The 25,611-nt window shown below is 42.9% G+C and overlaps 1 protein-coding gene across 3 annotated transcripts in view; it reads left to right on the top strand.

Annotated features, from left to right (window-relative positions):
* The first annotated feature begins 218 nt into the window (after positions 1-218).
* TRIM36 (tripartite motif containing 36) overlaps positions 219-25,611 on the top strand; it is a 32,427-nt gene continuing 7,034 nt past the window's right edge. Inside the window, exons 1-9 of one of the 3 annotated variants that reach the window (XM_030969209.1) lie at positions 219-312; positions 10,438-10,672; positions 13,234-13,263; positions 18,005-18,330; positions 21,374-21,520; positions 22,555-22,650; positions 23,521-23,774; positions 24,377-24,501; positions 25,284-25,577. In XM_030969209.1, coding sequence (XP_030825069.1) covers positions 250-312; positions 10,438-10,672; positions 13,234-13,263; positions 18,005-18,330; positions 21,374-21,520; positions 22,555-22,650; positions 23,521-23,774; positions 24,377-24,501; positions 25,284-25,577 — 1,570 coding nt within the window. In that variant the 5' untranslated portion in view covers positions 219-249. Of the gene's footprint in view, positions 313-9,376; positions 9,494-10,437; positions 10,673-13,233; positions 13,264-18,004; positions 18,331-21,373; positions 21,521-22,554; positions 22,651-23,520; positions 23,775-24,376; positions 24,502-25,283; positions 25,578-25,611 lie in introns of those variants that run through there. The other 2 variants (XM_030969211.1, XM_030969210.1) reach the window with 2 other exon arrangements.

The following is a 25,611-nucleotide window of genomic DNA, read 5'->3' as shown; positions in this document are numbered from 1 at the left end:
GCCCTGCCGCCACGCTCCGGGATGAGGCGTTCCCGGGAGCATCCCGGGTCCCGTGAGCGGGTGGGCGGGCAGAGCATCGGCGGCACCAGGGCGGCCCTTCCGCGGAGCGCCCCGGGACCGGGACCGGGACCGGGCAGCGCGGCGGGCAGGGCGGGAGCGCAGGGGCGGCCCTGGAGCGATCCCGCCTGGAGCGATCCCGCCTGGAGCGATCCCGCCTGGAGCGATCCCGCCTGGAGCGGGCGCGGGGCCATGGAGGCGGCCGCGGACAGCACCCGGTTCGGCTACATCCTGGAGCTGCTGCGGCGGGACAAGGTCGGGACGGCGAGCGGTACCGGGACAGCGCGGGGCGGGCGGGCAGAGCCGCGGGGAGAGACTGCTCCCTTCGCCAGTGGTTTGTCGGGCTTTTTAGGGGAATGTCGGGGGAGGAATGACTCGTCTTTACAGCTAATGTACTCTGGAGGTTCGACTAATATTTGCCACGCACTTCCGAGGCTACGGGGTGAAAACGTTAAAAAACAATTTCCACGCGAAGCGGCTCAGAGCCCAGCACAACTGGGCGCTCATCTGTCGCGTCTGCAGCCCCGCTCCTGCTCCGTGCGCGTCGGAATGCCCCGCTCCAGCGCGGGGAGGGGATGGGATGGGATGGGATGGGATGGGATGGGATGGGATGGGATGGGATGGGATGGGATGGGATGGGATGGGATGGGATGGGATGGGATGGGATGCGCCCTGCCCGGGGGGATGCTGCTGCTGCTGGCCACTGGCTGCGGGCAACGCTGGAGAGAGAGCTGCCTTCCTCAGGCACCGATTCAGAGCTGGCATGTATTTTGAGGAAAACGTGCGCAAAAAAAAAAAAAAAAAAAAAGAAAAGAAAAAGGAGGAAATCCAAATTCTTGTACTGCTGAGATGCTGATATGTGTGCAACTTCTTGTACTGTTGAGATGCTGGTATGTGTGAAAACCAGGGACCACCAAAGATTCAGGCACAGTGGGGTTTTTTTTCAAAAAATGAAGCAGCCACAATTTTAAACTATTGTTTAATTATTGTTTGCCATAATTATTTTTAAACTTAAAAATAATTGTGGCAAACAATGGTGCTATCAGAAATATTGCTTATTCTAGACTCATCCTGATGGCTTTCCAGCATATCTCCAAAGGCTGCCTTCTCAGCCAGGTCATTGTGCACATCCTTCTCCCCCTTCCTCTCCTCCACTCCCTCTTCTAAAAGTTCTGGAACAACTTTTAGAGCAGGTGAATGGGGAGTTTCCTGGGTGATTTTCTGCTTCTCCTTGCCTGAGCATAACCATGTAAAGGAAAATTCAGTCTTCTTCTGTCCATTTTACACACCAAAAAAAAAATTATAAAGTGTTTCAGGCCAGAAACTCCTTGTGCTTGGAATGTCCCTGCAATGGGACAGTGCTACATCTGTCCCTTATTCCACAGTTAAGCAGTTTGTACTTAATTCAGACACCCTCTGCAAGAGCATATGGCTCGATAGACAGCAGAGTTGGCACAGAAGTGTGAAATATGCATGTTTATTACAAACAGTGCTGTTGTTTATACATAGACAATGACATTGCCAAGTCCCATCACCACAGACACTTGATGTACATGAAGCAAAGGGGAGCAAGAGCAGTTGTGTGACTGCCACAGACTTCCCATGGTGGCAGTCACTGCTTGAGCTTCTCCAGCTCCCCGCTCTGAGACCTTTTGCTCTCCACATTTTCCTTTAGCATTTTTTGAACCTTCAGATCAGGGTTTTAGATTACAGCCTCTTTGTAATTTATCGATGTTATCCAGCAGCTTGGAGGTATTCTGCTGGGATAATTAAACTGCTTTCTCAGATGACATAAATCATGTCAGCAAAAGGACTCTTCTGCGTGCTAAACTGTATTTGCTTGGGGTCAGGGTATTGCTGCTTAGAGGTTTCAGCACTCCAGTCTTCCTGTTCCCACTTCCCCCCATCAATAAAGCTTTTTCAATAAAGCCTGGAAGCATTAACATTCTCTGAGTTAACTGCTAAGCATCTGGCTTTCAGTGAACAAAGATCTATTAGAAAATCAGGACACAATAAAAATACTTTACACTTGCACACTCACTCTCAATACACAGGGTCCCTGCAGGTACGGTGCATCAGCTCTTGAACCCTGGGCACATGACCCCTTTTGGCAAGCACGCTGTTTTTCCACTTAGCTGGCAACCTCCCTCAGACCTCTCAAACAGGCCAAATCATTATGTATCACTTTTCCCTGCGGGAATGTCACTTCAAAAACCTGTTATCTCTTTTAATGATCTGTACTCGTTATTCTCCTGTGACTCCCCTTCATACATACAACTTGCACATAGTACCTAGAACAGAAAGATGCATGTAGCACTTTTAGTTCCAATAAGACACTCCTTGTGTAATCCATATATCCACAACATCTGTTTAGGCTCAATACAATACTCTCTGAGATATTCTGGGCCTCCGTGGCACCTGTCACAAATGTCACAGTTGCATCTGAGAACTCCAAAATACCCCTGAGAGACAGATTAACAACTAATTGCATTTTGTATCAGAGGCACTGGTGCAGAAAGAGATTGTATGTCCTTCTTTCAGGACTCTGAAATCTCAGTTCAAACCACAGCAAGGACACTCGTCTCTCTCAAAACGATATATCGTCCCAGAAATGGTCTCAGGCTTCTTCCAACCCTGCCTCTTCCCCACCCTCCCCCAAATTATTCCTTGTAACTTTACTTTTGCAGTAGTCGAAACACACTCACTCCTACCCCAGCTATTCACCCAAACTCCTATTCAAATTGTTTTAGTTTCATAGGTGTATGTTTTCTTCTTTTGAAATGCATAGGATTCTCTTGTAGTATTAACTCCAGAGAATTTTTAGATGTTGTAAAGAAACAATCATATCTCATGGCCTAAATGATACCAATGCTTGCCATCTGTTCCATAAAACCATTTTTGAGCATTTTCTATAAGCAGAATACAATCAATAAGCTGATATAAAGCAATGGAAGTTTCAGATGGAAGCTAACAACATGCTCAATTTTTTAATCAAGGTCCTCACTTGTTTGCTTTGTTTTAGCATCTTTTCCTACACTCCACATGGTTTGCAGAAACCAACAGTTTGTTGTTTATAAGAAACAGCTTTAAAAGCTATTCTCCAGAAAAAGCACTTAGAGAAATAGATACTGCTGGAAACAAGCTCTAAACCCCATATGATATGAGCATGAGAAATATATAAAAATAATCTTAAGAGCATTTTAAGTTCTGCATGCTCTCTACCTGCAACCTGCATGTGACACTGATTTCTATCCCTGCCTTCTGCCTGGTTTCATGTAATGACTAATGTAAAATTCTCTTGTGGTAGCACTTCACCTTTTGTCCAGGTGACAAAAAGGGATACAGCTATACAGAGGTTCAAACTGAAATCACAGTGAGGAGCCAGAGAGGAGAAATGAAACATTTGCTAGTGGCTATGGTGGCTGGCAGGTGTCTTTGGGCTGCCTGACTCAGCCAAACTGGAGCTCTGCTCCTCATGTGAAAGAAGATAAGGCTTTGCATATTTCTTGCTTATGTGCAGGAAAGTGCTTCTTTGGGGTTTGGGCCCCTATGAGGAAAATTCTTCTCTAACAGCAATTTTCTTTCTTTTACAGAGTATTCAAAAGCATGCCAGAATATGTATATATTGTGAGGGGCATTTGCACAAAGTGACTCTGGTTGAGAGAGTATGTAAAGATAACTTGGAGTTCAGTGTCAGGCAGCAGCATTAAGTTAGATAACTCAGAGGGGTCTGAGATGGAAATCTAACAGTCAAGAGCAGTTAAAATCTAATTTGCCTGTTTTCACAGCTTTCAGTCAGTTACTTGGCTGGGTTAGACAGCCTGTGTGACAAAGGTGTGTTTCCGCATCTTAGACATGTCTTCATCACTCCAACAGTTTTCCTGAAGCACCTAGAAGCACATGGGATGTGACGTGGCGGGGGTGAGCTGCCAGATTTTTCTTCTATGACAGGGGTATCTGAAGTCTGAAGCAAAGGAGAGAAGCTCCCCATGTGCTCCATGTGTACTGTACTATTTATTGTGTCATATCTTTATAGCGTCAGAAACTGAGCCCGTGACTGATTTCCTAATACTATTTTTTTTTTCATGTAAATGGTTTATATTCTAAATCCTTTTCAAAATAACTTACATTTTCTTTCTGCTAAACAGTAATAATATCTTTAGAGGTAGGACTGTCTCTAAATTCAGAGCTGGGAGATATTTTGATTTTAATGTATTGTTTTTTTGGAAAGCTTTTTCATTAGAATTCTTTCATTTGCTTGGCAAATGATTGCAAGATATGGAGGGAAAGAGCAGAGTCCTCTGTGTGGACTATTGCATGTAGCTGGTCCTTGGATCCTCTGTTGCTTTCCAGGCATTGTGGAACTGAAGCAGAGTGCTGTACATGTAGCAGTAAGTTAAAAAGTGAAGACATTCTGAACCAGTTTAGCACCCTTTGAAACATACTAGGTACAAATCCTACCTAAAGCTAATTGCAGACCCAGTGTACTGGCAGTTCAATCAGTGCAATCTTTATTGACTCAGTCCTCTCTGCATAGCAGCGGCACATGGGACCTTCTGAACTTGTCCAGTCCTGCTGATCAGGTTATGGGATCTGTTAGGAAACCTGCCCAGCCTTCAGGACTATGGACCTGTGGCTCTTCTGTGCAGAGAAGGCAAACAACCCTGAACCAAGGGATTAGGATATTTTTGTTTTATGATGAGATACTCAGGCCATAGTTATGTTCACTTTGAAACACCCAAGGTCTACAGATCCATGCTAGCTCTTCAAGGTCACTCAGTTGAAGGGCAGCCATTGTGAAGACAAAACTGAGCGTCTGTTCCTGAGCCAAAACAGGCACATTTCTCTTAGGCAGCATAAATCCCTGCCTTATTGCTGCCTTATTTTTTAGCCTGCATGACTGGAAGAAACCTGTGGGTAAAACTCATCTTCATTAGGTTAAGCTGTTCAGGAGAAGAGAAGTAAGTAGAGAAGCAAATTGCATCACTGACAATTTACAGAGTGGGATGAGGGCTAACACCCCTCTGAATTCCTCCTGGAAGAAAACACATTGCACAGGCAGAAAAGTGTTTGTGTGTCAGGCCAGTCAGTCATACTAGCTCGCGAAAAATTCTGTTCTCATCCTGCATGTCTCCACTGTAATGCAGTGGCTCTAATAATATTTTCAGTCAGAGGAAGGCAGACCAGCAGGAAACTGATTCAGTCTCAAGCTGTGGTTGCAAAATCAGCATTGAAATATCTTGAAAAGCTTTGGTTTGAGGACCTTCTGAAGGCAGGGGAGGTGTTGGCAGAACCTTTCTGGTGCTTTGGGACAGGCTTGTGTTTTTTCCTGTGGTAGGACTCCAGGTGCACTGTTTAACAAGCGTAGGATTTTTACAGCTTGTTGGAAAGCAGCGCTGCATCCTTCTTCAAACTATCTTAATAGTTAAAGCAAATGAACACTTGGGAGATTTCTGCATATCAATTATTTCATTAACAAGCATATTTAACCTGAGGTAGGGTGGAAAGGAGGAGGCCAATGCCCACCCATCCTAGTTACTGTTTTCTTCTGCTGTCTTGGGAGTGCAGGGCATGCTGTAAATCCTGGTCAGATCCTGTCTGCCAAAGCAACTGGGCTGAATTTAGAAGGATGTGTAGAGCTGCTTAAACACTGCCCAGGCATTACTCCATGCAAAAAGAGTCCCTTGTGAGCAGAACGGGTGTCCAATTGATGCACATCTTTGGCTATAAACAAAGCAGAAAGGTAGGTCTGACTTCTGTAGTCATGTTGATCTTATTAACCCCATTTCCAGAAGCCAAGGACAGGAGTCTTTTCTGACATTGGTTTGTGCTCTTATCTTTTTAATGTATCAGTCATTTCTAGCTGTTGCTTTTCCTCCCAGTACTTGAAGGTAATGAGAATTTTGGCACTGCAAATTTAGTAGTCCCGCACTGGGGGAGGATCAAAAGGCTAGTAAAAAGGTGTGAGTGCAGAAGAGGGAGTTTTGCCCTTTGGAGACCTTCAAGGACGTTTTCTTCCATGTAATGGAGGTGGTAATTAAATCTTGCTCTAAACTACCCTGAAGCCAGGGCAAACAGGTACACAAACAAGATAATACCTTAATGACCTGTTGAGAGATTGAACGAGGAATAATTCACAAGTTTTGGGAGTAACAGTAGCTGGCACTGTGGTCCACGTGAAGACTTCAGGAGGCCAGGGGAAAATGTGTGCTCCACGTTTGTCTGCACTAGCAACATCCACCTGCGCTGGCATCCACACCTTTGGCATGGAGTGCAGAATGGTTTTCCTTGCTGAGGCACCAAAGACAAAAGTTCATCCTACTGTTTCAAAGGCAGCCTTAGAGCCCAGGGGTCTTTGTTCTAGTCTGAGGTTGATTGTTTATTTGGCCCGGCATCAGCCACAATCCAGTGTCAGTGGTGGGTAGTGTGCTAGTGCAGGCAAGTGCTTATTAAAAGCTGGTAAGCTTGCTGGTAAGGAAAGCTGGAACTGGGGAAGCTGGGGAATAGTAGAGGTAGGTAAGAGATAATATCCTTATTCAGAGGCTTGCAAATCAGTATTCAAAACATAGTTGGAAGGCTGACAACATACAACCTTACCAACCTGTTCTCGCCACGCCCAGTTAAGTGACATGTTTCAGTTTGAATACACATACTGTACATTTGCTGGCATTATCAGGATAATTTCATCCAAAGCACTCTGTATTTTTATGAAACTGGTTACTAAAGTAAATGCTAAATAATATCTTTATAAGTCTTCTGTAGAAAGTTCTTCTTTGTTGTACTGGATATGTAAAAAATCACCTCTGTCTTCATGATTTGTGAGTGTAAATTTCCATTCAAGTTTCACATCCAGGCCCCAAAACCCAGGTGTAAATAATGCCCAAGCAAGGCATTTCAACAGTGTTTGCTTTATTGACTCATATGAAAAGTAGTTTTCAGGGGAAAAGGGAACTTTTTATCCTGATGTTTTTCTTCAAATAGGCAAGTAGGTCAAATTTGGTGTTTGTCAAACTGGCAACATTTCATCATTCATATAACCCAGGCTTCATGTATTTTAATTAACTAAACCTCCTTCCCCTGTGTAATGTGAGGACAGTGCATGCTTTCACTCAAGGCTTGCTAACTGGTTCCTTCTCCCGTAGCTTAAGCTATGTTAACTATTGCCACTGCAATGGCTGTGCGTGCACCCTTGCCAAAACCTGAAGGTGCTGGAAATTTAAAAGTATTTTTAGTTTGTTCTGGTGGATGGTGGAAAGGGTATTTACTACCCCTTTTCCAATGGAAATGTGCTGTAAGGGAAGGGTAGGAGGTGCTGGCCATCATAACCACTTCCCCACCCCTTTTTCATCCTAGCTGCCACAAAAGCTGCTGGGTGCATGCCCCCTGCATGATATTTGAGAACCCATGGCAGTCAGGCAAAGCCCCCAGTGACAGGAAAAGGGGAAACACCACACCTATTTTTTATTAGGGGACAAAGGAAGGTCTGGGTAATTACAGACTTGTGAGCCTTACCTCGGTGCCTGGGAAGATCATGGAACAGGTCCTCATGGAAAAATATTAATGCACATGAAAAGGAGGTGGTCTGAGACAGCCAGCAGAGCTTCAGAAAGGGAAAATTGTGTCTGATCAAATTGGTCACCTTCTGTGATGGGGTGACTGCAAAAGTTGGCAAGGCAAGACTGAGAGATGACCTCTGCAAGGTCTTTGACACAGTCCCCCATGGCATTCTTATCTCCAAACTGGAGAGACATGGATTTGATGGATGGACTATTCAGTGGATAAGGAATTGGCCTGAGAGCTGTGGTCAATGGTTCTGTGTGCAGGTGAAGGCCAGTGATGAGTAATTTTCCTCAGGGCTCTCTCTTGGGATTGGTGCTCTTCAGTATCTTTATTAATGACATGGGCAGCGAGATCCAGGGCACCCTCAGCAAATCTGCAGATGGCACAAAGCTGAGCAGGGCAGCTGACACAAAAGAAGGAAGGGATGCCATCCAGGGAGACCTGGACAAACCAGAGAAGTGGGGCCATGAGAATCTTATGAAGTTCAGCAAGTGCCAGTGCAAGGAGCTGCACCTGGATCGAGGCAATTCCAAACGTGAGGACAGACTGGGAGAAGGAGTCATCGAGAGCAGTCCTGAGGAGAAGGACTTGAGGGTTCTCGTGGATGAAAAGTTGGATACCAGGCACCAGTGTGCACTTGTAGCCCAGAGAGCCAATTGTGTCCTGGTCTGCATCAAAAGAAGTGTGGCCAGCAGCTTGAGGGAGGAGATTATCCCCCTCTCCTCTGCCCTTGCTCTATCCACCTGGAGTACTGCATCCAGGTCTGCAATTCTCAGCACAAGACAGACACAGATCTGTTGGAGTGAGTCCAAAAGAGGGCCATAAAAATGATCAGAGGGCTATAGCACCTCTCCTGTGAAGACAAGCCGACAGGGTTGGGACTACTGAGCATGAAGAAGAGACAGTTCCATGGAGACCTTACTGTGGTCTTTCAGTACATAAAGGGGGCTTACGACAAAGAGGGAGAAGGAGTTATTACATGGCCAGGTAGTGCAAAAAGGCACAATGAATTTAAACTTAAACAGGGCAAGTTTAGATTATATGTTAGGAAGAAATTCTTCACTGAGAGGGTGATGAGACACTGGCACAGGTTGCCCAGAGTAGCTGGTGGTTCTCCAATGCTGAGTAAGGCCAGGTTGAAGAAGGCTTAAGCAATCCATTCTGGAAGGCATCCTGGGCATTGGAATTAGATGTCCGGGTTGAGAGGACACTGTCTGAAGCTGCATCAGGAGTAGTTTAGGCTGGCCATGAGAGGGAATTTCTTCAAAGCCCAGGGAGGTGGTGAAGGTATTTCAGGAAAGACTGGATGTAGCTCTAAGTGCCAAGGTCTAGTTGACACGATGGCTCTAGGACACAGAGTGGACTCGACGGTCGCAGGGGTCTTTTCCAACCTGATTGATTCTGTGATTCTGTGATCTTCGATGTCCCTTCCAACCCAAGCCGTTCTACGACTCAGCGATTCAATCACACGGGTACCACGGGAGGTGATCAGTGGCTGAGCGGGAGAGCCCTCAATACTGCCGGGACGGGCGGCATTTCCGGTGCCGCCGGGCGAGGGACAAGGACCAAAACAATAGCAGGGCGAGACAGCCGGTGTCCCGCGGGGAGGTGCGCGGCGGGGGCGGCTGGACAGCTCCGCTCTGCGGCTGCTGCCGCGGCCGCGCCCGCCCCGCCCCGCCCGCGCTGCCCCGCGCCCGCCCGCCCGCCCGCCCGCCCAGCCCGCTCTGCCTGCCGCTCGCCATTTTGCGCCGGGCGCCGCCGCGGGCGCTGCTCCGTGCGTGTCCCGGCCGCCCGCCCGGGCTGACGGCGCCCCGGCGCAGGAGGAGGAGGAGGAGGAAGAGGCGCAGGGATGGAGAGCGATCGGCTGGAGAGCCCGGTGAGCGCGGGGGGAACCGGCGGGGCGCGGCCGCCAGGGCGGGGTGCGTCGTTCCTCTTCTTGTGCTGCGGGGGGCTATGGGGTGTGTGCCTGCCTGTCAGTCTGTCAGTCCGTCAGTCCCCCGAGGTGTGCGCCGACAGGCTCGTCCCTGCGGGGCTGTCGGCGCAGCCGGGACGGCGGGAAGGGCTCGCAGGGAGCTCCGACGGGCGCGGAGCGCGGAGGGGAAGCGCCGCCGGAGGGCACCGGGCGGAGCGGGCGCTGCCGCCGCTGGCGCTGCCGCTGCCCGCCCGACACCGGGGGCTTGGCTGGGCGCGCTGCCAGGGGCGGCCGCGGGGGTCGCGGAATTACTGAAGAGCCGCACCTATCCACAGGCGGCTCTTTGTGCGACAGATAAAAGACGTAAATAAACGTATAAATAAATAAATAAGTAAATGATGTTCCTGACTCGGAATTGTTACCCTAATGAAGTCAAGACAGTTTCAGCCCTTAAACGTGAATTACACGTCAGGAAAGCCTGTTGTTTAACCAGTCTGACACTTAATTTCCCTTTTTTCCCCCTTCTCCCTCTTCGTAAGCCAGCGAGCAAGCTAAACATATGGACTCCTATTGTTAAGAAGTATGGTTGCGTTCGGTTGCATTTCACTAGGTCCTTGAGTGGAATTAAGACTACTCCCCTCCTTTCCTCCCCTGCAATGCAGACATGACCTAAAGATGAACTGAGTTTGCCTAGTGGCAATGTTCACTTCAGTTGAAATGAATGCTGTCAGTGCTTTCATAAATGTTAATTGATGTTTGTTTTAGCCAAAGAAGTACCTCAAACCAGATAAAATTGTGTGTATTTGTTCTGCAGAGCTGGGGTTTGGTGACATAAAGCAGTGCCATAAGTCTTGGTGGCGCATGTTTTCCTGCACTTAGACTTGTTTCTCCCTCTTTCTATCATGAAGATTGCCATTAAGGGTATTGAAAGAGAGCTTATCTGCCCAGCGTGCAAGGAATTGTTTACCCATCCACTGATCCTTCCATGCCAGCACAACATCTGTCACAAATGTGTGAAAGAAATACTTTTTGCATTTGAAGACTCCTTTGCTGATGGAGGCTCTGAATCCTCTAATCAGAGTAGCCCTCGAATTAGAATCGCTGCTTCTAGCATGGACAGAATTGACAGGATTAATAGATCAGGTATGTATCAGAAATTGTGCATGTTTTCCTGATTTTATTATTAGACTGGCTTGAGCTGAATGGTGTCTGCATTGGTAAAATGTCTTCCTGGTACTCCTGATGTGGTTATAGAGATAACTTGGGGATAGTGCTACTCTTGTTAATTTTGTGTCCTGAACAATGGGAATATTTTTAAGGACAATGCACTCTGTTCCATCTTTAATAGATTCGTCTTTGTGGCATTCTGTAAATCTTTATAACCATTGTGTTTGTTTATTTCTGTATTTCAGTTGCATGGTGATGTAGTAGCATCATGTTCAGTAGCATGGAGACGTAGATTTTGGCGATTTCATTGCCTGCCATGGTTTGCTCTGGTTTCAACCAGCCCCAGTGCAGTAGTTCTGACTTCCTTCTGAGCCTGTGTAGACTTTGCAAGCTACTTTTGTCCTGCCCACTTCATTATGCATACAGTAAACAATTTTCCATTGGTTATGACTAGTGCACAGTTGCAGATTTGAAGGGCAGATGACTGGAAGCAGACAGCCCTAACAGCCTCCTTCTTGCTTGAAGATTTAAGGAGTGCTTAGCTTTAGGACTCCTCATGCTCTTTGTGGTATTGTGCTAGAAAAATTCTTGCAGTCTTTGTAGTCTGTGGATGAGTTGGTTTGCTCTCCTACAGATGCACTGAAAGTGCTTTGTGCATGCTTTACTTCTTGAAAGATATCTGATCTTGTCTTTCAGGCTTTTTTCTGACATAATTATCCACTTTAAACCACACTCCTCTGTGCTCAGGAGGAGTTAGCAACAAGAGAAACTCTAAAGCTTTATCTTTAAAAGGCTAATGCTGGTTCATAGTTTCTTAATGATTAGGAATATATTAAAGAGGATCAGCTTCGGCGAGTGGGGTTGATTTTACTAACAATTGGTATGAAGCTGTGGTTGGCTCCGCAGATTTCTGAGCATTGTCCGTAGAAAACACCTGGTTGGGTGGTGAGGAAGGAGGTTTGGTTGAGGCGTCCTGGGATTTTACACCCAGGCTGGGGACATCTCATGAGTTACATTATATTTCACGTTACTAAAGTTCATCCTTCCCAGTTTTCGCAGATCAAATGTGCAATTTCACCAGCTTCTGCTTAGTACTGAATTGTTAGTACTGGTACTCTTTCAAATAAATTTGTTAAGCAAAAAGCCACTTGGTACTTCTCCTGCCACCACCGCCACGTTCTGAGATACACGTACACAAGTTGTTGCAAGAGTTGTAAATATTTAAATCCACCGTGGTCTGCCACCGTCTCAGCAAACTGATGGGAATATATCTCCTGATCTGACCTGCTAACAGGGAGGTGATGGCTTTCTTAAAGACCTGTTTGATGAGTAGCAAGAGAGGGTTGAGATTTGGAAATAATGAGCTTGCCCCCTCTTACCTCAAAGAGTGTTGGGCAGATGCACATCACAGGAAAATTATCATCTCAGACAGTTCAAATTTACAGAATGAAAAGCATATGGAAATTGAAGCATTAAAGAATAGATGTTTAAATTCAGATTATACTGTCTTTGCTTCTAATGTTATAGGCATTATAGCTCCATTGCGATATCGAGTGTGAGATTTGCTCTCAGACCAGTTTGTTACCAGCAATGGTTGCCAGCTTGCAATTTATATTTGCCTAGCTGTTTTATTGCGTCTGAAGAACTCATACTGTGCATTGCCTTGCTAAATTGGCTTTGTGATCTGTGGGGGAATTTGCAAGAAAACAGCTCCATAAGAGAGATAATGCAAGGAAAACATTCAAAGTGGGGTCTCACATGCATAACAAAAATCCACTAGAACTTCTGGGAGGCTTGTGCAGGGCATGCCAGTGTCAAGACCTTAGTGCCACATTTCAAAATGCATATGACACCTTATTCCCACTATGGGGTTTCTTTTTTCCCCCCACTTAAAGAATCCCTGATGTCTCTGTAAGGAATAGAATCTATTTAAAATGGGTTGGCATTTAAATTCTTGATATGCCAGAAGGAGCTAGTCTGTGTTTGGTCATGTTCTGTATTTGTTGTGCACACACAGCTTGCATTTACAAGTACAATTTCTCTTGGTGTAAAAACGACAGAACTCACAGAAATGGAGTGTATGTGCTGCTTAAAACCCGCTGTATGTGCTGGTTAGAAATGCTCTCCTGTTTGTATTGTATTTAAAATAATTTTTAGTTAGCAAAGTCTTGCTGTATATAGCATGAAAATGAAGGCTATTTCTTATTGCTATTCAGTTATCTCTAATGTTACTGTAATTACAGTGTGGGTGCAATTAAAGTGTGTAATGTGGTTATGTTGACACTCGTGTGAAAGTTTGAAATATCTTTCCCTATGCCCCTCCCCCTGCCAATGCCTTATTTCTCCCTTTTCCTGTTCTGCTTAAATCTTACTGTTGTTTGATATGCTAGGAAATTAAACATTCTTGCCTTTCAACCCTGCAGGAGTTAAGCAGCCACAGGAGAGAAAAGAGTTGGTGCTTTTCATTTGAACCATTGTAAACCAATGGTATATCTCATTTTTTGATGTCTAAACAGCTCTCTGTTCATTGTTCGCAGCCTCACAGAGGAGGTCTTTTGGGTGCAGAGGTAGAAATGCTTCACTTCTTGTGTTGGCTAGAGATAGTCTAGCATTTAGATCTCGAGTTAAATATTGTCAATTAGCATATAGCTTTTTGTCAGTGGTCAAGTCCACAAAAATTATTTTGCAGTGACTAAAGGTACAGCGAAGAAGTTCTATAAGGGCAGCTTTTCATTCTGTGCAAGAGTGATTTAAAGGTCAACTGGACTGGAATTCAGTTAAGGATTGGATTATATTTTTTTCCTTGTGTGTATATGACTGAATATACATTGGTGGGTACAAAAATGCACACAGAACCCTAGCAATCACCACACTGCCTCCTCCACCCCCTGCTTTTTAATTTTCAGGAGTTTACATGCTGAAGTTTCAATGAAACTGTCTTACTGATAATGAAGTGTGATTATTGGATTGGTCTTCCTTACGTTTACAGGTCGTGTTTGGCCATCACTGCTAAATGGAATGTAATATTGGTTCATTATTGTATTTAAACCTGCTTAATTTGATGAAGAACAGATTGAAATTTACACCATGTTGAAATGAGTAGGTAGTTATGAATCTCACAGTTTATCACAGCACATGAATGTGTGAGGAAAATGAAACATTTTACACTTAGACTTGTAGTATTTGGTGTGTCTAATGACACAATCAGATTGAAGGATAGTCAGTCTTTTCATGATATCTTGTTTCCAAAATTGAGCTTTGTCTGAGCAGCTCAGCCACTGTGTGGACTTTTTAAATACTGATTAAATTTTTTAAATGTAATTGTTGGTCAAAAATGGGAGAAAAGTCCCCAAATTCCTTGTTGCCGCAGTCTTGGCAGACACATGAGTAATCATAGAATATGGTGTCCTTCAAGACAGATGTGAAGTGAGCTAAACACAAATCTGAATTTCACACTCAGTGGAGGACAAAGCAGTTGATGGGAAGAGGAAGTTTAAATTGCCTCAGCTGAAGGCTGAAAGTGTCCTTAAACGGAGATACCGTACAGTACCATCAGACCTCTTGGAAAGCTGTCCATGTCTGCTCTTTTTGCAGAAAGCTGTTTTGATTTGTGAAAGACTAAAGTATCTGAAAGTAACATTTTGGGTCTGCTGGCTTCTCTTAGGACGCCTCTCCCCTTTCCCCTTTCCCTCTCTCTTTCTCTCCCGCTTCCCTCTTTACCCCTTCCCCTTGCTATCCCTATCACCTTTTTTCCCTTCCCTTTTTCCTTCTCTCTAAAAGCCCATACAAAAACATTAACTGAGTTATGGGGTAACATATATATTTGTATTTTAAAAAAGAGAATCCAGTTGCAAGAGAATCCAGTTGACTTTTAAATCTTTTTTTATTAAACTTTCACACATTAAATGTCCATATCTTCCACAACCATAGAATTCTGGTAATACTGTTTACTTGAAAAACACAGCTTTAAGATGTCTTATCCCTTTGCAAACCATTCACTGCAGCTTGGACTTTTCAACATTTTAAGTGTTGGTACCTCTCCTTGCGAAGATGATGTTTAAATATTGTCCTTAAAGGACATACTTAAAATTGCTTTTTGACTTGAGTCTTTGCAATCTGTATGGTAACACTTGTGAGTCTGAGTGTATGTTGTGATTTTTTTTTGTAAACTGATTGAGCAACTTATTGCAAGTGGAGCAATCAGTTTACAAATCACAGTGGAAAATTTCGTGTGGTGATTTCTAATATTTCACAAAGTACATGTTTGCTTGTTGTAAACTGAATTGGCAAGTCTAAAAGAGAGTGTGGGTAGGAGCTAAGTTTCTCTAAGCTGCATATCTAAATATGTCTACAAAATCCAAGGGGTTTTTTGCTCTTTTTTGTGTGCTTTTTTTTTTTTAAATTTTTTTAAATATAACCAGAATTTATTTTCAGCAAGTTGGACATCATACAGATAGGAAAGATAGTGTCCAAAGTAATTCACTACTTCATCAGTGCTTTCTTCTTAAAATATGAGTATAGAAATCCTTTAAGCAGAAAGCAACTAGAGTGGTAGTATTTTAACACTCACTAGGCAAAAAGAGGATGTATCTCCTTATTTTTGAGTATTGAACTGGCAGAACACGCCAAGCAGCTTAGCAAATAAATTTCGAGGGTTTAAAATGGGGAAAAAAACCCAACCTAGATTCTCAGAGTGCTGTCAATGAAAAGGGATGAGACATCTGAAGGTGTGCAGGACTTCCTTGATACTGGATTGCTTTCCGTAAAGAATGTCACCAGTCTTTGCAGAGCATGGCTCATGATGACAGTCTCATTTCGGTCCACCACAGGCAGAATGAAAGGCCTCCATTGGGATGGATAAGAATTTCAGATTGTATTTTTAAACTTGACCACTGCACCATGTTTTTTTTTCCTTGTTTTCTTGCTTTGTCATTGTTCGCTCTCTGCTCTAGCATACTACTTGTAGGCAGTCCTGATATATGCTGCATTGTATGATTATTTTATTAGTTTCAGCAAATGTGTGTATTCTAGATCACTTTTTGTAGCTGTTGTCTGCATGGCATTGCATGTAAAGCCATCTTTTTGTCTAGGACATTGTAGAAGTCTGTATAGAAGATTTCTCTGTGTTCCTGTGTGCAGTGCTAGCTTGGAGCGTACACTGAAAATACAATTTGTGTTTCACTGTTATTGCTGTGCCTTGCATGCGTGTGTTGCTGTGTATGCCAAGTTATAAGTACTGCAGGATGTGCAGTAATTAATTCATTTCAAGTAACCATGAAGAAAAAGTGAAATCAGGCAACAATCACTACTTCCTTAGGTAGAGAGTTGCATACCTATGCCTTGTGTCACCCATCCTCTTCTGTAAATGCAGCCTAGTTGTTCTGCTCAGAACTTACAGAAAAGCATGGGACCAAGCTGGGCGGGAGACTGTCAGTGCATGCACACTTATCCATGCTCTGATTGTGACTTCGTAGCTGACAGTCATGCATAACTACCATGGGTTAAATTTCAAAGATATTTAAGGAACTGATTCCTCACAGGAGGGTTGGTTTGGTGTTTCATTTGAAGAGACTGGAAAGGGCATGATAGGAATGGAGGTTTTGGATTGTTAGGTGAAGGAGCAACAGGAGAGTAGCTCAAGGCAAGTGTCTTTTGGATAGCATTACAAGACACTTCAGAAAGAAATAAAGCATTGGCAATTTTGATGGGAAAATACTGATTAAATACAGAGAAGAACAAATTTCCCTTTCTGAAGAAGAGCCAATTTCAACACTAAGAATTCAGCTTTAAGTCATACCTCCATTTACAAATTTGTTAGTGTCCTGGTTTCAGCTGGAATAGAGTTAATGATATACTGGAGTATATATTGAAGGGGTAACAAAAATAAAAAAATAGTAATACAAAAGAGAGAGAGGACTAAAAATCAAAGAAAAACAAGTGATGCACAATACAATTGTTCGCCCAGTGCCCACCCTGTCACACCTGACTGCCCCTAGTTTATGTCGTGTCCAGGACATGTTATGGTTTGGAATATCCCTTTGGCTGTTGGGGTCAGCTGTCCTGGCTGTTCTCCCTCCTGGCTTTTCATGCACCTGCTCTCTGGTGAAACATATAAAACTGGGAAGTCCTGGATTTAGGGTAAGCACTACTTAGCAACAGCCAAAACATCAGTGTAGTAACCTCACACTGAATCCAAACCACAGCACTGTACCAGCTACTAAGAAAATGATCTCTAACCCAGATGAAATCAGGACAGTTATACCAATATGCAGTGCTCTTAAAGAGATCTTAAAGCAACACACCAGAACTACAGAATTTGGGGGTTTTGGTTCTTTGTAAGGTGAAGCTGAGAGAATACAAGTTAAGCCTAAGGACTGGCTTAGCCTGCTTTTGAAATACATAAAGGATTCTTTCTAGTAGTTGCAGCTTGTGGGTATATGGTGAGACAGGATGCACTCCTGGTTTGATAACCTCAGGAATATTACCTTGAGAATAACCTCTGAGTCTGTGTGAGCCATCTCCTTACAGACTCAAAAGGCTTAATTTAGTGGCTTTTCTTAAGCCTGTGATTTTACTTTGGAGAGAGACTTGAGAAAATCAAGAAAACAGAGAGTAGGAAAGCAACACCTGCAGGTTTTTTTATATTAATAAGCTGTCATTGTTTCTCTTCAACTCCCTAAAGTCTTACAAGCTGAAAACTTACCTTGTTTTCTGGGAAAACTTACCTAGTTTTCTTGCTCTCTGACCAGACTGTCACATCTACAAGATGTCACACTGTTCCCTCATTTTCCATTTTTTTTGTAATGCCTCTTGGGATGAGTAAATTAAGTTTGAACTCAGCCAAAGCAAATATCAGGGACCTCAAGGTTGGCTATGTGTTTCTGTTGCTCTGGGAGTAAGCATCTTTCACTTCAATATGTTAGGAGGCTGCTGCTCTCTAGATGGGTAACCAGTTAGTGTAAACCAATTGGCTTCCACGAAGTTTTGTGTTTATTGTTTCAAAAGGTTACAGCTTGAGTGCATCCAAAACTAGATAAAGAAAATGGAATTGGAAGAGCTAAATTTATCTTAACATAAAATTAAGTTTTCGAGTAATAGTTTGTAATCTTCTTTGGAGTCAGACATTACACTACCTTGTCAGGGCAATTGAATTCTCTTTGGCTTGGCAGACTGCATATGAATTGGTGTTGTACTGGTTTGGATGATGTGCTACAGTCTGGAATTGGTTCGTAAATTCCTGTGCTTCTTTTAAAATCTAAACCAGTTTGGTTTACACTCATCCTAAATTGGGTTTTGGTGTCTACACAGGTAGAAAACGCAATTCACTGACTCCTAGATCGACTCTGTTTCCTTGTCCGAGTTGCCAGCGGGATATTGATCTTGGGGAGCGTGGCATCAATGGCTTATTTCGCAACTTCACTTTGGAAACCATTGTGGAAAGATACAGACAGGCAGCCAGGGCAGCCATTGCTATTATGTGTGATTTCTGCAAACCTCCACCTCAGGAGTCCACAAAGAGTTGCATGGACTGCAGTGCAAGCTATTGCAATGAATGTTTCAAAATACACCATCCTTGGGGAACAGTGAAAGCCCAGCATGAATACGTAGGACCAACCACCAACTTCAGACCCAAGGTAAGTATTCTGTACCTTACAGAATTCAGGTTGCAACATTCTCATGTAGCTGCAGACATATCTGTGCAATGATAGTTGCTTTTTAGGACCATGATTGCTTTATTGACAATTGCTGTTTTTTATTGAGTGAACCACAAGCTTTTGCTCCTTGCTGTCATTGAAGGGGACATTGAGAACATACTTGAAGGGTCCTGTAAAAATAAGGGTTTTTACTTTGTGGAGTGGATTGTGTTACTTGTGATTTGAGTCTTTCTTTTCTTTTTTTTTTTCTTTTTCTTTTTTAAGACTTATTGTTCACAAATAACAGAATATTCTAAGTTGGAAGGGACCCACAAGGATCATCAAGTCCAGCTTTTGAGTGAATGATTCATACATGGATTGAATCCATACCCTTGGTGTTACTGGCACCTTGGTCTTGAGCATCTAGAATGGACTGCCTGGGAAGGATGCCTGTGTGTGGTAAACTTAAAAACCCTCACACACCTGGCCTCTTCCATGCCCCCTTTAGGTACATCCCCTTTGGATGCTTTGTGCTTGAAAAACAGTGATAACAAAATGCCACTACCTTTGTGTCTCATGCTGAGCGTGGTGCAGTACGTGGCAGTGCCTTATTGAATTTGTTAGATCACAGATGTTACATGTCACAGATACTATCTTGCTAACCGGGGACCACAATAATGGCCTTAATGTCCCAGCACAGGTTGGGGGACATTAAGGGGCATGTGCCTGTTCCTCCTTGCTGGATGTACCACAGGTGCCAGACATGCTGATGGTCAAGGAGTCCTGATTAATTATGATTAAATTAAGTAAATTTGACTAATGTGCAGTGCGTAAGAAGCTCTTGGCTGCTGGTGTACTTTCCTTCTGAGACTAGAAAAATTTGAGCCTCTAAAGTTGGCAGACTGGGAGATACTCAACATCCAGAAGTCCACTTGGTGGTGTTTTCCTTGAGTCTAAAACATCAATTCCAGTTAAAAGTGAGCATGTGCTTCATATGCTTTCAAATGTGCTTGCACATTGTGTGAAATGTCCCTCTATTGGATAAATGAGAAAGGTGAAAGTTTGCATGCTATCTTCTAGCTCTTGCTTTAAAATGCTGTACAGCTCCTTAAAAACTTCTCTACTATGGCATCTAAATCCTCACAGCTGCTGTGCTGCTATGGGAAAATACCAAAGGCATCTTGTGATCCCTGTGCACTCCTAAAAGCGCCCTGTGGTGTTACACTACGTGCAGACTGAATTCAGGATTAAAATCAGTAGGTGAATTCTCTTGAAGCAGAGCATAATGGGGTGAAGTGGTTTAGATTATTCTGACACTGATGTATTAAGTGTGTGTGCACATGTGGGATTTAGCATTTCTAATTGTATGTGAAGAGAGGAAGAGGGGGAAAAAAGGAGAAAAGCACAGTGTAGTTAACTTTAGGTACATCTACTTGTTTTGAAAAACTTCCCAACTGTGGTAAGCTGATCTTTACCATGCTCTTATAGAAACTTCTCTGAGGACTGTTTGAGCTTAATATAAAGTAAGAAAAGTGCATTTTTCATTGCACTGCATTTTTAAGACCTGAGCTGAAAGCATGAAGTATTTGTTGATTTCCTAAACAATGTCCTCAGTCACCACTTTAATTTACAACCAGGCTGGAGAGCACTTTGTAGGGTATGTGGTGGGGATGGGAGAAGCACATACTGGGCTGATTGTTCTTGAGTCTTGAGAGAAGACAAGGCAGTCTGCTGACCTCTGCTGTCTCTTGCTTGCAGGCTGTAGTTCTTGCTTATATGAGGAGATGAATAAAAACAAGGATTTTCTGTGACGTGTGGCTATACACTGCTGTGGAAAAATTACTTCCACTGATTAAGTGAATGACTGTAGCTTTTGGAGATGTTTGCCTGCACAGCTGATTTTCTTGGCAGCTTCCTTTTTTCTCTTTTTTATTTCCTTCCAAATCCAGTAGTCAATCCAAATGGGATTGCTAATTGCATATTTGGTTTAAGGATAGTCTTAAGGTGCTGGTGAGACTGGTGCCTTTCACCATACCTTAAGATAACATTTGAGACTTGAAAGCTGGTTTCAAGTTTTAGCTTACTGTGTCCATATTTGTGCTGCTCACAATATTCTATTTTTATGCCCTTTCCTGACCTTTCTTGTGTGGGGGCATATTGAAACTGAAAAGCTTCCTCAAAAGTTCCTCTTTGGTAACTTTTATGTAATAGACGATCCAAATATTGTCTTTCAGTGCTCTAGAATGAGGCAAAGCAAGCATTGTTTCTTTTTTAAAACAAACACACACACACACGCTTTATATGTTTAATCTGTTGCCTGAACTTGGACTTGAGCAGCACTTTTTTAACTCTTTGAGCATTTATTTCAACAAGTTCTGGTTTTGAAAGGTGATGTTTAGCAAACAGATTTCTTGCAATGCTGTTTGAGCTAATCCTGGAAGTAGCAGCCAGTGTGAACAGCTTGTAACTGGAGTCAGACAGAGAAACTGAAACACAAAATTGAAGTGTTGTCTTTAAAATGACCGTAGCTGTAGGTGGTGGCTGCACTTCGTAGCTCCAAAAGCAACAGCTATGTGGTTTATTAAAATCTAGCTTGGACTTAAATTGCTACAATGTTATGTCAGCTCTTGCTTTAAGAAACAGTTCATAGCTCTTGCAAGAGATGCTGGCATGAGCATGGTTAAGTTTGACAGGCTGGGTGTGTTGTATACTGCATTTACAGCTCTGAGCTGGAGTGTAGGGTGCTGGAGGCAATGCAAACAACATGGGCAGGGTTTAGCAAAAGATTGATTGCTATATGGAGGCCACACAGACACTGCTAGAGGCTTACTTACTGTAAAGCTTGTGAAACTGTATGTGTTCATCTGCTGGCTTTCAATGGCATTGACAAATATAAAAGGTAGAAGATAAACTGACTATAAAAATTCACTGATGAAGTCACATGCTGCTTTGGGTTCATTGGATGTTTTGATTTTTTGTTGAGAACCTCTACTTTTGGAAGTACACCTGTACTGTCTCTGCTCTTTTTTTTTTTTCCCCACAGATTTTGATGTGTCCAGAACATGAAATGGAGAGAGTAAACATGTACTGTGAAATCTGCAGAAGGCCTGTTTGTCATCTTTGCAAACTGGGTGGAGGTCATGCAAACCATAGAGTAACAACCATGAGCACTGCCTACAAAACCCTTAAGGTAAAAGAAAATATCATTGGACCTGACCTTAAGAAGGGAAAGAGTACTTCTGATGTGAGGGCAAAGTCCCACTGGATAGAAGCCAGGATGTGGGTTTAGGAGACCCTGAACTAGTTTTGAGCCCTGTCATTGTGCAACATTTGTTAATGTATACATTAATGTGATATAGGGCATATTTTAAAACCAAACTGTTTGCTATGATGCTTGAAATATAACCCCAGAAAAGTCCTGTCATCTTATTTCAGCTAATTGTACAGCAGTACAGACAACGCAGAAGGTTTAAGTAGTTAATCAACTTTACAATCATTTTTTTTTAATATAAGTGTTCAGGTAGCTTATGGTAGAGGATACTTCAGAAGCCCATCTGAGAAATATGCGTCTGAAGTATCTGTTGATATCTTTGTATGTATCTTTGTATGTTTCTGAAGCTGCATAGTTTCAGAATGTTAATTTCCTAAGCAAAGTGCAACAGTAAAGATTTGCAAACATCAGATTGTTATTGAAGACAGCACCTACTTCCTCTTCTTCCTTTTCTTCCTCTCTTGCTCTCAGGAGAAAAAAAAAAGGAAAAAAAAAAGATCAGATTAGCCTGCCTTGTGCTATTTGGCCTCCTCACCAGTTTGCAAGGCTTTTCCTGTAACTCTTGCAGCTAAGGAAGCACTGGGACAAATCTGTGATTTGAACTACTCATTTTTCTAGCAACTCTTACTACAAATGAGTTAATAACTATCCTTTCTGTAAGTTTAATGTCCTGAAGCGTCTTTTTCCCAATCCAAGAGAAGGTGATTCCTGGGTGATTGGGAGCCAGCTGACACTGTTACCTCTGATCCTTAAGCCTGTGCTAGCAGTCTCTCTCACAGTTGCTTTGCAGTCACTGCAGGTCACCAAACAATTATCCACAGGACTGCTGCTCATAACTGGTGTCATGCTTTTGTCCTTATGGCTAGATAAACTGAGGACAAAACAGCATGACCTGCTTGTGCTGGTTGTCACTTTGTGTGAGATGCCCTGTTTTTGCTGGTTTACTTCAACAGGAGAAACTTTCAAAAGATATCGAGTACCTCATCAGTAAGGAGTGCCAGGTGAAAGCTCACATCACACAGCTGGATCTGCTGCTGAAAGAAACAGAGGTAAGAGTGGCTTCAAGGTTGTCTGGGGTTGGCCTTTGTACAGTCACAGGAGGGATTCAAAACTGTTTCCAGTGAAATGTTTCAAACTTTGAGTTTTTCAGTTAAGAAGTAAAACAATTTTTCAACAGTTTGTGGTAGACTGAATCACACATGGTAAGACCTAGTCCAGCCAGTATGGGAAGCAGACAAAGGGAAGTTTATTTTTGTGTAAATTGAAATAAAATAAAGCTTACTTGATACCTTAATCAAAGTGGGTTACATATAGCGTATTTGTGTATTTATGATGGTGCACTATTTACACTGCCTGTTTACCTTGAGAAAGGCAGAATTAAGGGCAAAATCTCCCTGCAAAAGAGTCACATACAAGCTGAAATGCACAAAGGCAGAAATGAAAGAAGCTCCTAGTACTGATGTGTCTTGATTGCAGACTGCCTCTGAGTATTGCAGTTCCTTTTATCCAGGGCAGTATTCAGAGGTGACACTATGGTTCACGAGAAGCTGGGCTGGACCCTCAGGTCAGGGTGGATGGGGAAGGTGGAAGGGCATCTAGCACTTGGGCATGAAGACTTCTGAGACTGTTTTTACAGTGCTTTTTCATGAGCTATCTAGACAAATGTAATGCATAACTCAGGGTGTAATCAGAGGAATACTTTCCTGCTCTTCATTCTCTGTTAAAGACAGCAAATGCTGACTAGCTTGGGTGGTGTGCTGATCTCATTTTCAGTGCTGAATAGCATAACAAAGCTCATTAGTCTTACCTGTCAAATGGATTTCTAGATTACTGTGATGTCTTGAACAACCTTAAGTATGTTTCTGTACAGAGTCACAGTGATGTAGAATCTGTCTGAAATGTCTTTTGTTTGCTCCTAGTGCAACAGTGAAAGAGCTAAACAAGAAGCATCTCAGAGTTTTGAGAAATTATATTGTGTCCTGGAAGAGAAGAAATCTGCAGCTCTTAGGGCAATCGAAACTTCTAAGAATATAAGGTTGGAAAAATTGCAAACACAAGTGGAAGAATACCAAGGACTCCTGGAAAATAATGGCCTTGTAGGATATGCTCAAGAAGTGCTTAAAGAAACGGATCCCTCTTGTTTCGTTCAAACAGCAAAACAACTTCATGTCAGGTATCTTAAATATGTTCTGTCTGAGGTGCAAGTGCTGTTCCAGGATGTCTGTGCAGCTGTATTCTTGGGAGATTATCCTGGTCATGTTTAGCTGGTATTCCTGCATTAGAGTGTGCCTTAGAAAACGACACTTAGGAGAGGAGTGCTCTTGTCCTGCCACAATGCCTAGCCTTGTTCAGTGGGACTGAAGTGGGAGGGTATTCTGTTTAGCTCCCTGACAAATTCCTTGTCTCAGAGATTTTATCAGGTATTTGCAAGGTTAATCTACCAGGTCTCTTCTGGCTTTAGGCTCTTTGATCTTTGTGTTCTCTACTAGTGCCCTACATCAGTTTTGTTCTTTGAACATAATGCTCCAGATTGTTTAAATGCTGTGCCAACTGAATGACTACCTGTTCATTATCTTTACACTGATGTACAAGAGGCCTTTAAATTTGGCATTTGAGAATCTTTCCAGAGATTCTTGAGAAAATTTCTGGGAGACATCAGTAAGTACATGAAAGCAAAACTTTTTTAAAAGCAAAACCTAGCATTTTTACTTCAAGGAATGTCCAACTTGAATTGCCTTTTTTTTTTCTTGTGCTATCCCACTTTTGTGTTTTCAGAATCCAAAAAGCTACTGAGTCTCTGAAGAGCTTTAGGCCAGCAGCTGAAACTACTTTTGAAGACTTTGTGGTGGACACTGCCAAGCAAGAAGACATCCTTGGTGACTTGTCCTTCCATTCCAACGGTAAGTTCTGAGAGCATTAGGTCTTTCTCAAGTTTTAGCTTTAAGGGCTTATCTGGAGAAAGGCAGAACTTGCACAGGGTGGCAGTTGCAGAGCTCAGTGTTGTGGCTTGCATTGTTCCTTCTGTCTCCATGATTCAGAAAGCATTACCTGGCAGCAGTGTCAGTTTCAGCTTTCATAAAGAAACTAAAATTAGGTTTCCTTTCCTTCAGTACCAGTTTGCACTGGCTTCCAAAATATTGTATTTACATCACACTCAGTCTTTCTAAAAACTTTTTATTGCATGACAGAAAGTAATAGTTTTTAAAGCTGCCAGAAAAAAAAAGACTCAAGCCTTTCAAAGTAAAAACAGAAAATAGAGGATTTATTTAAGTGTATGAACAGAGAACCATCCTCATCTCCTTTTAACTGAGTCAGATTCCCCCCTTTAACAGTGCTATAGCTCAACAAAGGGGTTATCTCTTGGTTTAAGATAGTTTTAAGAGGTGGATGCTTTAAAATGAGTTTCCTTGCAATATAGTTTTAACCAATCCCTTTCCACCAATAAGGAAGAACAAATATGAGTAGATACAAGTAAAGAAAATAACAGTTTACTAAAAAAACAAAATAGCAATGGGCCAAAAATAACTGTAGTAGTCCCTAGTTACAAAGTGTCTGAAATCTCACAGGGGCACAGCTAGATTTGGAATGCAGTAACAGTTTGGGTTACCCAGGACTGGTTGTATGATTAACTCCAAAACAACACGTATCTAAATTTCAGAGCCTTTTTGCCCATGTGTTTCAGGTCTAGGAATACCAGAAATCAACGAAGAGCAGAGCAGAATGTACAACAAAACTCTTATCAGCTGGGAATGCTCTGGGAAGACAGATTCAGCTGATATCTATGTCCTTGAGTATCATAAACTTAATAAAGAAGAGGAGAGTGTGACATGGCAGAAGACTGAAGTGTGTGGCAAGAGCAAAGTATTATCTGATCTCGATGATGACAGCAGCTACGCCTTTAGAGTTCGAGCTTACAAAGGGTCTATCTGCAGCCCTTGGAGCCGAGAAGTTATTATGCGTACTCCTCCAGCTCCAGGTATGAGATTTTCTTATGTCTGTCAGTGTTAAGA

This window comes from Camarhynchus parvulus, chromosome Z (assembly GCF_901933205.1).
Source record: "Camarhynchus parvulus chromosome Z, STF_HiC, whole genome shotgun sequence".
NCBI lineage: Eukaryota > Metazoa > Chordata > Aves > Passeriformes > Thraupidae > Camarhynchus > Camarhynchus parvulus.
Note: the sequence above shows the minus strand (reverse complement) of the source record. Positions and strands in the feature narration are given on the sequence as shown.